This window comes from Alosa sapidissima, chromosome 15, assembly GCF_018492685.1.
Source record: "Alosa sapidissima isolate fAloSap1 chromosome 15, fAloSap1.pri, whole genome shotgun sequence".
Lineage (NCBI taxonomy): Eukaryota > Metazoa > Chordata > Actinopteri > Clupeiformes > Clupeidae > Alosa > Alosa sapidissima.
The window spans coordinates 18,115,155-18,130,495 of NC_055971.1; the positions used below are offsets into that span (position 1 = coordinate 18,115,155).

At 39.4% G+C, this 15,341-nt stretch overlaps 2 protein-coding genes across 3 annotated transcripts in view; one reads left to right on the forward strand and one right to left on the reverse strand.

The window, feature by feature from the left end:
* Positions 1 to 7,890, reverse strand: part of tyw1 (tRNA-yW synthesizing protein 1 homolog (S. cerevisiae)) — a 58,836-nt gene extending 50,946 nt beyond the window's left edge. For both annotated transcript variants that reach the window (XM_042063127.1, XM_042063126.1), the window contains exons 1-7: positions 7,695 to 7,890; positions 7,169 to 7,299; positions 6,813 to 6,953; positions 6,075 to 6,176; positions 4,111 to 4,305; positions 3,212 to 3,529; positions 1,913 to 2,032 (exon numbers count right to left, since the gene is read on the reverse strand). In XM_042063127.1, coding sequence (XP_041919061.1) covers positions 1,913 to 2,032; positions 3,212 to 3,529; positions 4,111 to 4,305; positions 6,075 to 6,176; positions 6,813 to 6,953; positions 7,169 to 7,299; positions 7,695 to 7,773 — 1,086 coding nt within the window. In that variant the 5' untranslated portion in view covers positions 7,774 to 7,890. The remainder of the gene's footprint in view (positions 1 to 1,912; positions 2,033 to 3,211; positions 3,530 to 4,110; positions 4,306 to 6,074; positions 6,177 to 6,812; positions 6,954 to 7,168; positions 7,300 to 7,694) is intronic.
* zgc:103681 (uncharacterized protein LOC449773 homolog) lies at positions 356 to 15,275 on the forward strand. Its single transcript, XM_042063128.1, has 15 exons — positions 356 to 383; positions 7,904 to 8,014; positions 9,773 to 9,818; positions 10,245 to 11,003; positions 11,243 to 11,361; positions 11,979 to 12,095; positions 12,203 to 12,262; positions 12,458 to 12,553; positions 12,654 to 12,743; positions 12,832 to 12,897; positions 13,001 to 13,062; positions 13,172 to 13,264; positions 13,664 to 13,728; positions 13,897 to 13,965; positions 14,435 to 15,275. The coding sequence occupies exons 4-15, from the start codon at positions 10,935 to 10,937 to the stop codon at positions 14,549 to 14,551; spliced, it is 1,023 nt and encodes a 340-aa protein (XP_041919062.1). The 5' UTR covers positions 356 to 383; positions 7,904 to 8,014; positions 9,773 to 9,818; positions 10,245 to 10,934; the 3' UTR covers positions 14,552 to 15,275.
* Positions 15,276 to 15,341: the final 66 nt, after the last annotated feature.

Consider the following 15,341-nt stretch of genomic DNA (forward strand, 5'->3'; position numbering starts at 1 on the left):
GTGTATGGCTTCTTCAGTGTCACAAATGGATAAAAAAAAAGCTCCTGCTCTACTTCTAGGACAAAATTAAGGGACATAAACCCTCCTTGCCTTCTGCTAAATCTGAGCACAACATCCCATCTGTACCTGAATACAGAGAGAAATGTCACATTCCTGTTCTGACAAGATGAGATGACATCCTAATTCCTCTGGGTGTGATGTGAAGGAACAACAAACAGCAAACTGAACCACACTGATCTGCTCCGTTTTTAAACTGTGTCTCTACTGCCCCCTGCAGACAAAAGTGGGGAGCTACACACCAACTGCAACCAAACAGATAATAACCGGAGGTACTTGGCAAGATATCTCTCCCCGAAGTGAGAGCAGTGTGTGGACACCATTCGGTAAGCAGGCTATATCCCCAGGTCAGCTCAAGCACAAAATAGTTTCTAAAATGAACTAGATATGAGGCGGCTGCTTTTCCTTTGTATCCCTGCAGGGATCAGGGACCTTTGATGTATAATTTCCCCTTCTTGGTTAATGGGCCTCAATCTCAATACTCATTCCCTTGTGACCTTAATTAATTCCAAGTAATGCAGATCGAGTGATTATTACGGTACATTATGTAGCGTATATCTCCAGAGGCGACTGCAGATGAGGCCAAAAGAGCTAATATTCAAAGTGTCCAAATGCCTGAGAAAGTTGAGTGACTGACTGATAGCCCTGTATGCGTTTGAATCACAATTACACTTTATCAGCCAGTGCAAATGAGACTCTTAGATCAGGCTACGTGAGGTGTCCTCTTCATCAATACCCCAATCTGTACAATCTAATGGGCTTAACCCTGTGGAAACTGAGCACACCAACTTCTAGTTCACTGACAACCAAGGGATAGTGTAGTATGCAGATATCCAGCCATAATACCTATGCAGTGCACATGAGCACAGAACAGACAGCTGAACAGCCCTGTAAAGTCAACACGTGCAAAGTCAAACATTTGGACTGTATATTGGCTTTATTGCAAACGGACACATTTAAAACCTGCACTTGACAGACACGGCAACCATGGGCGTTGATACACACAAAGGTTTGTAAGTTGTAAGCTCTCACAGGTTAACACATTTACACAAGTCGTTTAGCTGTTGACTGCAGAGTAAAGGAGAGTGCCAGAACCATGTCAAGGCTAACTCTCACTGGTAGCAATGAACGCATTCTAAAGAACCCTCTTATAGAGCAATGCAATCTGACAAACCATATTGGGCGGGGGTTACACTTTTTCTAGGTCAACAAATGCAGTTTACAGCATATCTTTGTGGCACAGATCCGTGAGAAGGGCGTTGGTGATCATCTTCCAGTCCCACCCCACTTGTCTCTGAGGTCTTGCTCCACACAGCGCCTCATCAGCTCTCATTTAAACGGCTATAAGGTCAGAGCCAAACCAGCTGAGCTCATACACTTAAACATCCGTCATTAAAGGATGCAGAACACAATCTGACAAATGTTATAACAATACAGCGTTCAAATTTTTCATACACACCCTGCATATGGATCCAGTCAAAAGCTGAATCACCATTCAAAAATCAATCACTCACTTTGAACAAAGGTTACTATGAAAGCTGATTGGTATTAGGCAAAGGCTCTATTAGACTGTGGCACCAAAATTATCATTTTAATAGAAACAGATGATTTTGTGTGGTGATATAAGCAGGATAACAGCCTTTGAGGTTTTTGATTTGGACAATTATGGACTTGATGGTGCATCCAGGAAATCTTTGCCTCCGCCTCATGCTTGTAGGAGTGTCCCAGTGAAATTCTTGCATCAGTCACATTGGCACGTTCTTGGGGACTTACTTCTGTATGGCAAGGAATCTCCATAAAAGCACTCTGAAGCCACATAAACACCTAAAAAAAGCAAAGCTAGCTAGCATGTCACCTTGACTTTCTTGATGCGGTTCATGACGTTCCCCAGGTCCTCCATATCGATGACGGACCCGTGGCCTGGCTCCTCCTCGCCACTGCTCTCTGCGTCGCTGCTGGACTCCACCAGCTCCTCCTGGGAGGCAAACACAGCAGGCTCAGCCACTCTGTTACCTGCAATGACCCCCATTTACTAACACGCACGCACATGAACATGCACACGCACACCCACATGCACACGCACACCCACATGCACACGCACACGCACACACACACACACACAGACGCACACGCACACACACACATGCACGCGCACGCACACACACACCTAACTTGCTAAGTCACCCTCACACGCTACAGGGCCAGTGCAAAAAAAACTAAATGATGAAGCACTGTATGACGCAGGAAACATTTATTACTGCAGTTACCTTTGGATGGCCCGGGGCTTAATTAAATCAGGACGCAGGTGTGCCGTTATGGGGAGCAGGGGAGAATTCACTGCACTTGATTAAAGTCATTTATCCAGCATGTGGACCAGCAGGATTAACTTAAGCGCCTGACAAGAGAGCTTTTCAGAGAGCTAAAAATGTGTGATATTTTACTGTGAAACGGCAGGCTGGCTTAGCATATAGACCTGGAAACAAGTATGGTGAAATGTAGACTAAACATGAAAATAAATCTAACCAAGTGTTATTAATCTTATATTAAGATCAAAAAATCTACTTGCTATTGTTTTTAGTATGAAGAGACTTACCTAGCACTCTCTAAAGATAATTTTGACTTAATTTAAGGAGTCTTATCAAGTCAAATTTACTCAACACACTCGCAGACAAATTTGCTTGTTTTCAGGATGAGACTTCTTAAAATAAGTCAGACTCTTAAATTAAGTCAAATGATTTTACGAGAAAGCGCTAGGTGAGTCTCTTTATACTGAAAACAATGGCAAGTAGATTTTTTGATCCTGATATAAGATTGATAACACTTGGTTACATTTTGTGAGATAAGACGTTTTTGCAGTGTATGAGGAGGAGAATGAAAGCCTTCAGCTGAATGTATTGTGAAATCTCGACACCAACCCAAATGGCCTTAACACTAGAAGTGCCCTAATTTATAACTAGTAGAACTGCTGTAAGCACCCATTTTGAGCCTTAGATTTTAAACTTTACATTCAACCAGCAGGACTGTATGTTTTTTCTTAAAGTCATTTTACGCGCAAGTTTTTTAAACGGTCAAAATTACCGTAGCAGCAGTTCTAGTGTTAAAGAGGATGACAGTCCTTGGCCAACAGTACGCGACAGCGGCACCTTCCACTGACCTCAGAGCTGTGCTGCTTCTGCTCGCTGGAACACTTCCCCGCGTCCCCCGCCACGTCTCCTGCCCCACTCTGCTGCTGCTGCTGCTTCTTCTTCTTCTTCTTGCTCTTGCAGGTGCCGTTCTTGCACTGGCCGCTGCATTTCTTCTTCTCCCCGCGGGCCAGCGCCTGCAGTCGGGTCAGCAGTCGGCCCTTCCACGCCTGGAAGTCTGCCTGCACGCTGCCGTGCCGACTCTTGGCCACGTTGTTGTCGCCCTCGCCGCGCGTCAGCACCCGTGAGGCGCTCAGCATCCACAGCCACTTGTCGACACATTTAGCCACCTGAGGGAGAGATGGGGGAGGCAGAGAGAAGGAAGGTTTCGGTGTTAAGGGCCGTTCACACCGGGAACGATAACTATAACCATAACAATAAAAGCTTACACATTGACCAGGGATAAGAAAAGTCTCCGTGTTGATGAATGTGATGGCTAAAATATGATGGATTCTGAATGGCTGTCAGCTTTTTATCGTTCTCAAAATCGCTCTGAAAGTGATGCCCAACGATATCGTTCTTCATGTTATTATAGCTATAGTTTATGTGTGCACGTAGTCATTCATATTAGCTATTAGTTTAGTCTTGGTGTAAACAACCCTTTACCATGTGCTTCTAAAGAGTAACCATTAACAAACTGCTGTGTTTGTGAATTTATGAGAACTGTTTTTTGAACCATGAATACACTACTAATTAGATAACTCTACATGTCAACTCTCGACCAGACTTAGGCATACATAATTTTGTTTCCCAAAGCAGTTATATCCCTCATTAGGAAGAGTAAAGAAAGTACTCTCATACTTATAAAAGTAGACTACTTTCATACCACCATCACATTCTGCGCCACCACTGCAAAACATGTTTATCTCACCGTGTTGTAGTGGTCGGTGTAGACAGAGTCCCCCAAGCCAAACACAGTATATCTCAAGCCTTTGAGGTAGGTTTTGCCATATCTGAAATCTGTGGAGGCCTCCTCCAGCCATTTACAAAACCACTCTGCAGTCTCTGTGGGTTTGCCATCCGTGTAGGTAGCCAGGAGAAACACACACACCGCTTTGCTCGTGCACTGGAAATAAACAAAAGGGTAGCCAAAGGCTAAGTAAGGCTCTGCATTCCTCCAGGCCAGAGGCTTCCCCGACAGCCAACAGAAACATGAGATCCCTGACTGACTTATCTGCAGTGTCTGTAGATAGATAGATGGATAGATGGATAGATGGATAGATGGATAGATGGATAGATACTGTATTGATCCCCAGGGGAAATTCAAGGTCTCAGTAGCATATAGACATCACACACACATTCACTAACAGCTGAAAAAAGTAATTAAAAGGATATAATATAAAAAAACACAACTAAGCAATAAGGACAGTAGAAGATAAAGAATATACTAAATATACTAAAAGACAAATTATACTAAATAACACTTAATCTAAATCAATTCTAAAAACAGTATCCACATAGTGGGTGATTAATCAAGTGGCGCTTGCAATGACTGAGGCAGGAACTGAGCCTGTGATTCTCTGTGCATAGTAAGGTAAGGTAAGGTGCTCTGTGTGAGTGAGTGTCATGGTGATGGTGCAAATGAGTAAGTCCAACAGTGCAAGAATAAAGTCTAGAGACCAGCATAAAATAAATATAGACATATCGGCGAGTAGGCAAGGTGAAACTATAGAAAAAACTATATATCTATATATACATATCTATATATATCTATATCTATATATATATACACACATATCTATATATATATATATATATATATATATCTATATCTATATATATATACACACATATCTATATATATATATATATATATATCTATATATATATATATACACACACATATCTATATCTATCTATCTATATCTATCTCTCTCTCTATATATATAATGTATATTTATAAGAAAAGGTATAAGTGTGGCCACAATTCGTCTGTGGCATGGAGGGAGGGGTTATGCATATGTGCTAATATAGCACGCAAACAGTGAGGCAGTAAGACAGTGGTAAAAAGTGGCTAGTGGACAGACAGTATCCAAACATGGAGGGGGTGAAGAGGCAGACAGATTATGCAGAGAAGTCTCTCTCCTCTTCCAGAAAACCCTGTCTACAGTGGTCTTATCAGCAGAGAGAGAGGGGTGTTAAATAAAGGAATAAATTATAGTTTGGATAAAAATAATGTAAGAATAATTCCTTTGATATTTTTCCTGAGATGAAGAGATGGGTCAACCATATTAATCGCTGGCTCAACCAAAGAATGCCTGATTGGCAGCCCAAACACAACACTGATGTATGTAAAATGGATGAATGCAAGAAAGCAAGATGTCTGTAGTCCCTGTATTGATTTGGTTTATGTGCAGGCCTGAACTATGGGTTGGGTTGAAATATTTTGTCAGTTCCCTCAGTAGCCAACTGATCATTCACTTCCCAGAAATCTGCTGGAGTTCATTCATCACCCTGGCAGGCCATTACGACTGGGAGCCAAATGATGTAATACATAAAGAACTAACTCACAAGATCAGTTACTCTGCCCTGACTGCGTGTCAAAATACATCATTCAGCAATTTAGAAATAACACAAGTTAGGAAAAAGGTTCTACATACAATATGTCTGTCTGTGGTACTTCATTGAAAGAGCAATCAGACAAAATTCAAGATAATGACCTTTCTAGAGATTTAGCTAATGGATTTAAGATTTGCACAGGGATTAAACAAGTGTCAGCGAGATATCAAGTACAGTATGAGCATATGCATGCATACACAGGTGCGAACACACACGAACACACACACACACACACACACACACAAACTCAAGTTGGAGGAAATTAACCAATCTCACCTCATCTGATAGTCTGTCGTCAGGATCATAATCTTTCAAGTCAATCACCTCAGATATAAGTCCTAGATTCTTGACATCTTCAGCAAGCTCTTTGGCAAATCCCTACACAGAAAACACCATCTTAAAATTGTACACAAACTTGTACATGAAATTGTTACAATGAAGAACAGTGTGATTAAACTGAGACAGAGCCTTTAGCCTGGTTATCTAGTAGTCAGCACTCACAGCTTACAACACAAACTGGGATTCTGTGAGAATGGCAAATTGTTTCATTATTGCTCAACAAAATAGATTAATCTTCTGTGTAAAAACTCTTTAGGCAGGTGATAAAACATGAGGCAACATTACTAAACCTTATTGTAAAGAAGACTTCAAAAGGTATGAAGATTGATGGAATAGTGGTTATCGGTGCACCTTACTCAAAGGTCTGATTTGCTCTGCATCATGGAGGAGATCAACATAACTTGTGTATGGGGCTATTACACATCCAATGTCCAAAAAATACAGTAACAAAAGAACAAGTTGCATGCCCCGGAGATGAACAATGTGTTTAAATAAGCAGTATCCAATAAAGAATAAGAACACTTATATTGTGATTATCACTACCAATTGGTATACAAACTGCAAAAATAGATGCAGTTCCATTCCAGTATCTTATCATTGTAGGACCCTAATAACATTGACTTTACTGCCCACACTGACTGTTTTGTCTGTCTTTGGCATGAATGCACTTCATACCTTTGCAGTTCCGGTTTGTGATCCGTAAAAAATCTTTAGTCCAGACACATGTTCCACTTTCTCCTTTACAGGATATTTTTTCTTTTCCTCCGTTTCTGTCGTTTGGTAACGCCAAGGACTAACAGGTGTAACGACCTTCTTCTGCAGGAATACATGACAACATTGGCGTTCTTATGATGTGCTCTTGAACACAAAAATACGTTTAACCACCAGACGATCTATGGCATAAAAACCGAGCAAGGTCACTGCATAATACAACATGAGACTTAACACCTTTTAACAGATTTGACAGTCCATCAAAACAGCATATAGGATTTGTTATTGACTCTTGGAAAATATACAAAGTTTCAATTCACCTTCTTCAGCACCAGGTTAAGGGCAAACCATATGCCCACAACGACAGCCGCAGCGGTGTAAATATACAACCGGTTATGCCACAGCGCCAATACATAGCTTTCTGTGTAGCGTCGCACATTATCCAAATTACCTAAGGATTTAAAACAAACCCACTATGTAATTCGCTGTATAGTAGAAATTCATGCCACAAGTCCAAATAGTTCTACAATATACAAATAGTCGGTTTATAGGCTAACATTAGAATTATGTCCGATACTCTAGTCTTGTACCATGAAAGGTTACAGTAGCTGACTGGCTAGCTAATGTTACTTTAGCCAACTTCGGTTTACCAACAAAGACTTAGGTCAGATAATACTGTTAGCAAGAAATGAATGAAGTGTAAATGTATTGTAACTCATTTTAATGAGTAGAGTAAATGTTCCATTATCTGGTACTGCATTGCGTTTCATAGCTAGCTGGATAACTATCACCTTACTTTTGTTTCAAGGCTAGCTAGCAAGCTAATTTAGGAAGCTGATAACTCACTTGGTAATTCGGCGCCAAATGCATGAGAGAAAGTATCCGCCAGCAACGTGAGCGGCAACATTCTCAGTGTCGTGAACATCACAGGTTCCGGTGTATGTTATTTATCCTTCATAAATATGTACACAGAAAGTATTGTCCCAGACAAGTTGAAATTATTAGAAACATATCAAATGTAGACAGCCATATTGATAAACTGGAATTGTGGGTAGGTTATCCTGGGTCACCAGTGTGTACATGGACTGGCCACAAGAGGGACACCTCACCCAGCAGCAACTACAAGCAGCTTTCCATCACTTCACACTCACAGGATTGAAGATGAGGTATTTTCAGTTCAAATCATATTTTGTGTGAATAGTTAGCCTACAATTAGGCCTACGTAAAACAGTCTACTGAACACATATGATAACTATATGTACCGCAAAGTAAGTGGTACAAAATATGACTGCTCAGTCCTGAACATTCTCTCTAAAAATAAATCACACTGCAATTTGTCACTATTTCATGTGTGCGTTTGCTTTTGTGTATATGTGTGCTTCTCTGTTCTCTGTGTGTGTTTGTTAATGAGTGTGTGTGTGTGTGTGTGTGTGTGTGTGTGTGTGTGTGTGTGTGTGCGTGTCTGCTTGCCTGCATGTGTGTGTGTGTGCATGTCTGCTTGCCTGCAAGTGTGTGTGTGTGTGTGTGTGTGTGTGTTTTATGTGTGTGTGTTCGCTTATGAGTGAGTGTGTGTGTGTGGGGGGGGGGGGGGGGGGGGGGGTTTGTAAATAGTACACACAACACAATGGCTCTTTTTTACTATAGCTTAGACTCAAATGATCTACAGTATAGCCTACAGTGATGGCCAAAAGTATTTGCACCCATGCTAAAGTTGACTGAAAAGAGGAATATAAAATCATCTTTTGGAAATTGATCTTAATGCCTTAAATGAAAAATGAGGAAATATCTAACCTTTAAGGACACCAATTTTCTTAGTGAATGAATAATGTATCATAAATAAATGTTCTTCCTTAAAATACAGGGGTCATAAGTATTCCCACCCCTATGTTAAATTCCTATAGAGACAGGCAGATTTTTATTTTTAAAGGCCAGTTATTTCATGGATCCAGAATACTGTGCATCCTGATAAAGTTACCTTGGCCTTTGGAATTAAAATAGCCCCACATCACATACCCTTCACCATACCTAGAGATTGGCATGGGTGTTATTTCAGTTAGCCTATTAGCTGGTTTGATTTGCATTGAGCTCAATGAGCATTAAACCAGCTAATAGGCTAACTGAAATAACACCCATGCCAATCTCTAGGTATGGTGAAGGGTATGTGATGATGTGGGGCTATTTTAATGATACATTATTCATTCACTAAGAAAATTGGTGTCCTTAAAGGTTAGATATTTCTTCATTTTTCACTTAAGGCATTAAGATCAATTTCCAAAAGATGATTTTATATTCCTCTTTTCAGTCAACTTTAGCATGGGTGCTAATACTTTTGGCCATCACTGTATACAGTGCATATCGAAAGTATTACACACAATACTCCAACACTCCACAAAAAAACAGGTGTTTGGAGTGTTTTGTAAATTTATAAAAAATAAAAGACTAAAATATCCCATTTACATAAGTATTCAGAGTTCCTTTCAGGGGACGAGAGAAGCAAAGGACAAACATCAGTGCAGCTCAGTGCCTGGTTTCTTCCACATATACAGCACTGGGAATTGTGGCCAAATAGTTCAGTCTTCCTTTCATTAGACCAGATGATTTTACTTCCTTATTATGGTTTCTAGGGCCAAAGAGTTTTAAAAAGATGTAGGCCAAAGTCAAATGACAATTTTCGTCAGAGTTTATTTTCATTAAGGCACGTGACAAATGAAAGATTGATGAGTTGTTTTCTCTGATTCAGGCTAAAGGGCAATTGCAAGTTGCAACCACTGCCCAATTTGGTGGCTGCTAGAGTGCAGCAGACAATATTTTAGTCTTTTGTATTTTTATACATGTTGTGGATATATTTTGTATTTTATTTTGACACCTTTATAACATGTTTTCATACATTTACATATTACACCTTGGATGGATGGATCCTCAAGGCAATTCAGCACTGAGAAGATACATGTTTGGTCTCGCTAGGCTGTGGTAAATCCATACTCTTGACATAACATTGCCAGAATAAAAGAAAAACAGAAAAAGTAAAATCTGTGTAAGCTGTAACAAGGGTAACTTCACCCTAGCTCAGGTCTTCCAATAGAACATGTGATATTGCAGATTTACCAAGCAGATAAATGATGCAATGACTGTAAGAGGCAGTCAGGTTGATCTTTAAGCTGATTCATCTGCTCTTAATTCTGCAAGTTGTAACAATGGTACAACACTTCTCCCTAGTCCCCGTCAATCTGCTGAACACATCCAAAATCAGGGCCCAAGAGGGATGTCTGTAGAAGTTTATTGATAGTTGAAACATTTGCACAGACTTGGAGGTTTTAGTAGATGGTTCCAAGGCCCAGGAGAATTCCAGAATTTTATTTTATGGGGGTCTGGTTAATCTTTCACAATTTTGTTTAGACCATCGCAGGACAGAGAGAAGACAAGACTGTGAGGAAGGATTGTTCAGAGGGTCCTGCATGCTCACAACAGCTCTGACTCAAGACAGATATTCAAATTCATCAAGGAAAGTCTCCTCCTCCTATGACATAAAACAACGTAATCATAGATAAGTTGGAGACATTTTTAAAAGCGATTTATCAGTCAATATGATGAAACCAATGTCCTCAGTCATTTACAACGACCTATAATCTCAGGCTCACAACTGATAACATTATTGCATAAGAAGGGCTGTGTCTGCATATTTAGGTGAAAATTCAACTATAGGCATGAGCAGTCTTACCAAAACACTATGAAAAAAGAATGGGAAATAATCTTCTACTGTTTAATACAGTAACCGGAATGCCTTATATTTTCATCATTGTAAAAAAATAGAAAAACTGGAAAGTGCTTGTACGTGTATGCAGATATATGTGTCTATGGGTTAGTCCCTCTTACAGCAGTCAAGTTTATAACCACCAGATCCAAGCAAAGTCCAAGGAGATATCTTGCGAGGTCTACTTCATGTACCACAAGAGCCTTGAACAGCTTTTCAAATAGTGTTGCTAGCTAGACAGAGACTTGTTGTTTATATATAATGCTATAGCTCACATGTGTATGTAGTAATATTTATCCGGTTTTACATTACTGATTAATCAAGAAACCGGCAAGATGTCCTCAGGTATTCCAGATGTCCTTAAAGAGTGGGAGGTCTTAGAGAAAGAGTTCTACACAGTTCAGGTAAGACTTTTTTGACACTTACATTATATGCCTCAGTACCTTCTCATTTTGGGTCAGACTCACTTAAGAAATGATTAATCTTACTATAATGAGAATGAATGTCATGTTAACTAAAGGGACTGGATATATAATTTGTATTTATGAGCAGAATATAACTTACTGGCCCTTCAAGATTCACACAGTTTTGTTTGCTTGTTTATTTCCTCCATAGCAGTTAATTTGCTAATATGTTTGATTAGGAGACCCACAGGTTATACATGCAGAAGCTTGATGAAGTGTCAAAGTTACAGAAGCGCTTCTCATCCTCCATCAGTCAACAAAAGAAGAGTCTTAAAGACATATCTCGTTCAGTGCAGAAGTGAATACATATTATACATTACCACACACACAACTGAACTATGCATATTTTCAGAATCTATTGATACAGTGCATACTCAAGTAAGTATTCACATCACTTCACTTTTTCCACATTTTGTTATGTTTCAGACTCATCTTAAAATGGATTTCATTTTTCAATCAATCTACACACAATACTCAAACACCCTACAAAAAAGTGTTTGGAGTGTTTTGTAAATCTATAAAAAAATAAAAGACTGAAATATTCCATTTACATATGCTGACACTTGCCATTGATCTCTGGTGCATCCTACTAATGTGTGCCTTTCCAAAAATGTCCAGTGAATTAATTTAGGCACAGGCGGACTCTAATTGTAGTCCATTGTAGAAGCATCTCAAGGGACCATTGATAGAAGTAGGATGCACCAGAGCTCAATGGCAAGTGTCATAACAAAGGGTCTGAATACTTATGTAAATGGAATATTTCAGTCTTTTATTTTTTATATATATAAATTTACAGATTGATGAGAAAAATAAATAAATCCATTTTAAGATGATGAAACATAATGAAATGTGGAAAAAGTGAAGCGCTGTGAATACTTTCTGTATGCACTGTATATCTAAATATCTGACTCCCAGATGCAGAAAAGGACTATCAGAGGAGGAAGCCAAGCCCCTGGATGACATACGCTCACAAATACGTGAGAGGCAGAACATTTTCTATGAAATGGAAGCTTTCCTACCAAAGAAAAATGGGTAGGAAACCACCGAGGTTTTCTCATCTTGTCGCAAAAATCGAAATGTATCATTTATGTCATTATGTCAAACATTGTTTGTTGTTTTATATTGATCTCTTAATTCAGGTTATACCTCAGTCTTGTACTGGGAAGTGTGAATTTAAACCTTCTGAATAAACAGTCCAAGTAAGTACCATGTATATCCCTGCATTGCAACTCATATTTGCATGTTATTAAAAATAATGTTTTTATATAAAAGAGGTACATGGCATAAGGACAGAGATCCAAGACATGTAATTTGACTGTGATGATGTGCAAAATGAATCAACTGGTGTATCCCGACCACCTCTCCTTAAAACATTTTTCCTCTATGTTCTTTAGAACAGCCTACAAGGATGAGTATGAGAGATTCAAGCTCTACGTGACGGTCATCCTGCTGGTGCTTGCTTTTCTGTGCCGTTTTATAGTTAGCTATAGGTAAGAAGCTATATCCAAGTTGTGGAAACAATTGCATACAGGCCACTGTAATGACAAAGGTGAATCGAACTATTGACTAATACTAATAATTTTTTATGAGATTTGTTGATGCTGTCCTCAACTTCCTGTTGGTGTGGTTCTACTGCACACTTACCCTTCGAGAGAGTGTCTTGATCAGCAATGGATCCAGGTCAGCTCACCAACCAACACTCATATAAAAAAGAAAGACATCAAGACTGGTCTGTGTATAATCTGTCAATCGTTATTCTCTACTTCAGAATTAAAGGGTGGTGGGTGGCCCACCATTACATCTCCACCTTCCTCTCTGGAGTCATGCTGACCTGGTCAGTGCAGCACAGTCATCTGTTCTTGAGGTCATTATAGAAGATACCATTCATAGTATTCAAACACTCATTCAACCATGTTTGGTCTCTTCAATTTCTTAAGGCCTGAAGGCAAGCTGTATCACATGTTTAGGAACCAGTTTCTGGCCTACTCAATGTATCAAAGTAAGTACAGCTACTGTACTCACCTTTTCATCCAACATTACTTACAACAAAAATGTATTGTGATAATGCTGACATTTTAATATTAATGAAAATTTAATTCAATGTCCAGGCTTTCTGCAGCTTCTTCAGTACTACTATCAAAGCGGATGCCTCTATAGGCTCAAGGCTCTCGGTGAAAGACACAATTTGGACTTGACAGTAGGTGCGGATACACACTCTTATTTTGAAACGTCTTTCTGGCTGCAACTCCATGGCCAAAGTATACATGGCCCTCCATCACAGAGCCATGTGAAATGGTATGTCTGGGATGCCTCAGTACACTGTCAAATGAGATTCTAGGGTGAACGCTGTTTACTCATGCCATGATGCAGAGCTTAAAATCATCTCTTTGAGTTTGAAAAGGCTAAAGCAGAGGTTAAGATTGGGGTAAGGATTGTTTTCAAGAGATAACATTTTTGCAAACAGTAGAATTCTTTTATCATTTACCAGAGCTAAAATTGTAATTGTTTTCTTAATGACCTTATTTCAAATATGTAATTTGCCTCAAATCAAAATATGTGCTGCGTTGTGTATCTGAGAAAATATGTTTGTTTGCTCTCAGAGGGTTTCCAGTCTTGGATGTGGAGAGGCTTAACATTTCTACTGCCCTTCCTCTTCTTTGGTCATGTGAGTGTGGTCAGACCACTATTTTCTGTAACTCTAGACCAAGAATTTACGTAGAACTACTTATCATTTGAAAAATACCTTATTCAGCTTGTTTTGTAATTTCGTTTCCCTGTGTCTGTAATTTATTCACTGTATATGTTTGTTTGTTTCTTTGTCTCCCAATTACAGTTTTGGCAGCTGTTCAATGGGATCTCCCTTTACCTAATGTCCCAACTTCCAGAATGTGTAGAGTGGCAGGTAAGGTACACGCCAAAAATAATATACCAATATACCAAATAATAATATACCAAATATACCAAAATAATAAGAGGCAAAGGAATCCACGATCCTAAACGGTTATGATTAGATTAGATTCAATTCAATAAAGTTGAATCTAATCTAATCTAATCATAACCGATCAGGATTGTGGATTCCTTTGCCTCTTCCTCAACGATTATTTTGGTATATTGGGAAATACCGTCAGTTGTTATGCCTCTAATAATTAAAGTGATCAGAATTATGATGTAAGTGTCATCCTGTTAATTTTGCGATAATGATCAGCTGTTTTACTCTTATTATTTTCTGGTAGTGATTTGTTATTTACCTCAGCAGTTATCAAGAGATAGTCAGCTGTCCACTAACCAATCCGAATCATGAGAGATGAGGATGTCTGACTTAGAATTAAGACTGTCATTTCAAAATTGTTTGGTTTGTTCTTGTCTTGAAGGTATCTATGTGTGGCCACTGCTTCTTGGTGCTCTTCATGGGGAACTTCTTCACCACTCTTGCTGTGGTACGCCACAAAATGCATCAGAAGAATCAGGCAAAAGCAAAGACTCAATGAATAAAGCACTGTCGGGATGATCCAGAACCTTTGTCATTGGTGCTGCCATATTGCTGAGGGCAACAATCGAGCGGTAAATCACTGGAGGCCAATGCCCAATTGACCTCAGCAGTATGGCGGCGGCGCGTTGACATACGTTCTAGAGTCCAATGCAGTATCTATATATATACATCAATGGTGGCTGGCTACGCTTTCCGAACGCTAGCCTACCCTCTTGAATATCAACGGACAATGAGGCATCTATGTAGTTGTCCCTCTGCCAAGGATGAAGAGTAGATTGGGCGGTAATTGCTGCTAAATTTTGGAATAAGCTGCCATCATTACTTGTTTTTAACACACCTTTAATCTAATTTTTATTTTCTGACTTTTAACTCAGCATGAGTGTTTTTTATTAACTGTTAGATTGTTTTGTCATCATGTATGTTTATTTTACCATTGTGTTTATGCAAACATCGTCTCAGAACCTTGTATGACCTTAGGTTCAGAGAAGTCACATCACACAACTGTCTCAGACCCTTGTATCTTAGGCTTAGAAAAGTCACATTGCCCAACTGCCTGAGACTGGTTCTTGTTGTTTTGTCATCAGGGCTTATAGCCAGATGCTGTCACTCTAACCTACATGCGCTTGTTTATATCTCTGTATAAATATGGGCGAAGACCCCATACCTTTTTGTCAGTCTAGCACTGACCCACATAGTAAATAAAGAGCACCTTGACCTGGAAACCTGCTGTTGTCTGTTTGTAGCAAAAGATATTCCTTTTATCTAACATTTACATTTTTAACATTATG

What these genes read in the sequence shown, in the direction of transcription:
- zgc:103681 (XM_042063128.1), top strand. Translation starts at nt 10,935, where the DNA reads ATGTCCTCAGGTATTCCAGATGTCCTTAAAGAGTGGGAGGTCTTAGAG. An exon ending in AAGAGTTCTACACAGTTCAG is followed by an intron (nt 11,004 to 11,242) that starts GTAAGACTTTTT and finishes ATGTTTGATTAG; the next exon opens with GAGACCCACAGGTTATACAT. An exon ending in CGTTTTATAGTTAGCTATAG is followed by an intron (nt 12,554 to 12,653) that starts GTAAGAAGCTAT and finishes ATTTTTTATGAG; the next exon opens with ATTTGTTGATGCTGTCCTCA.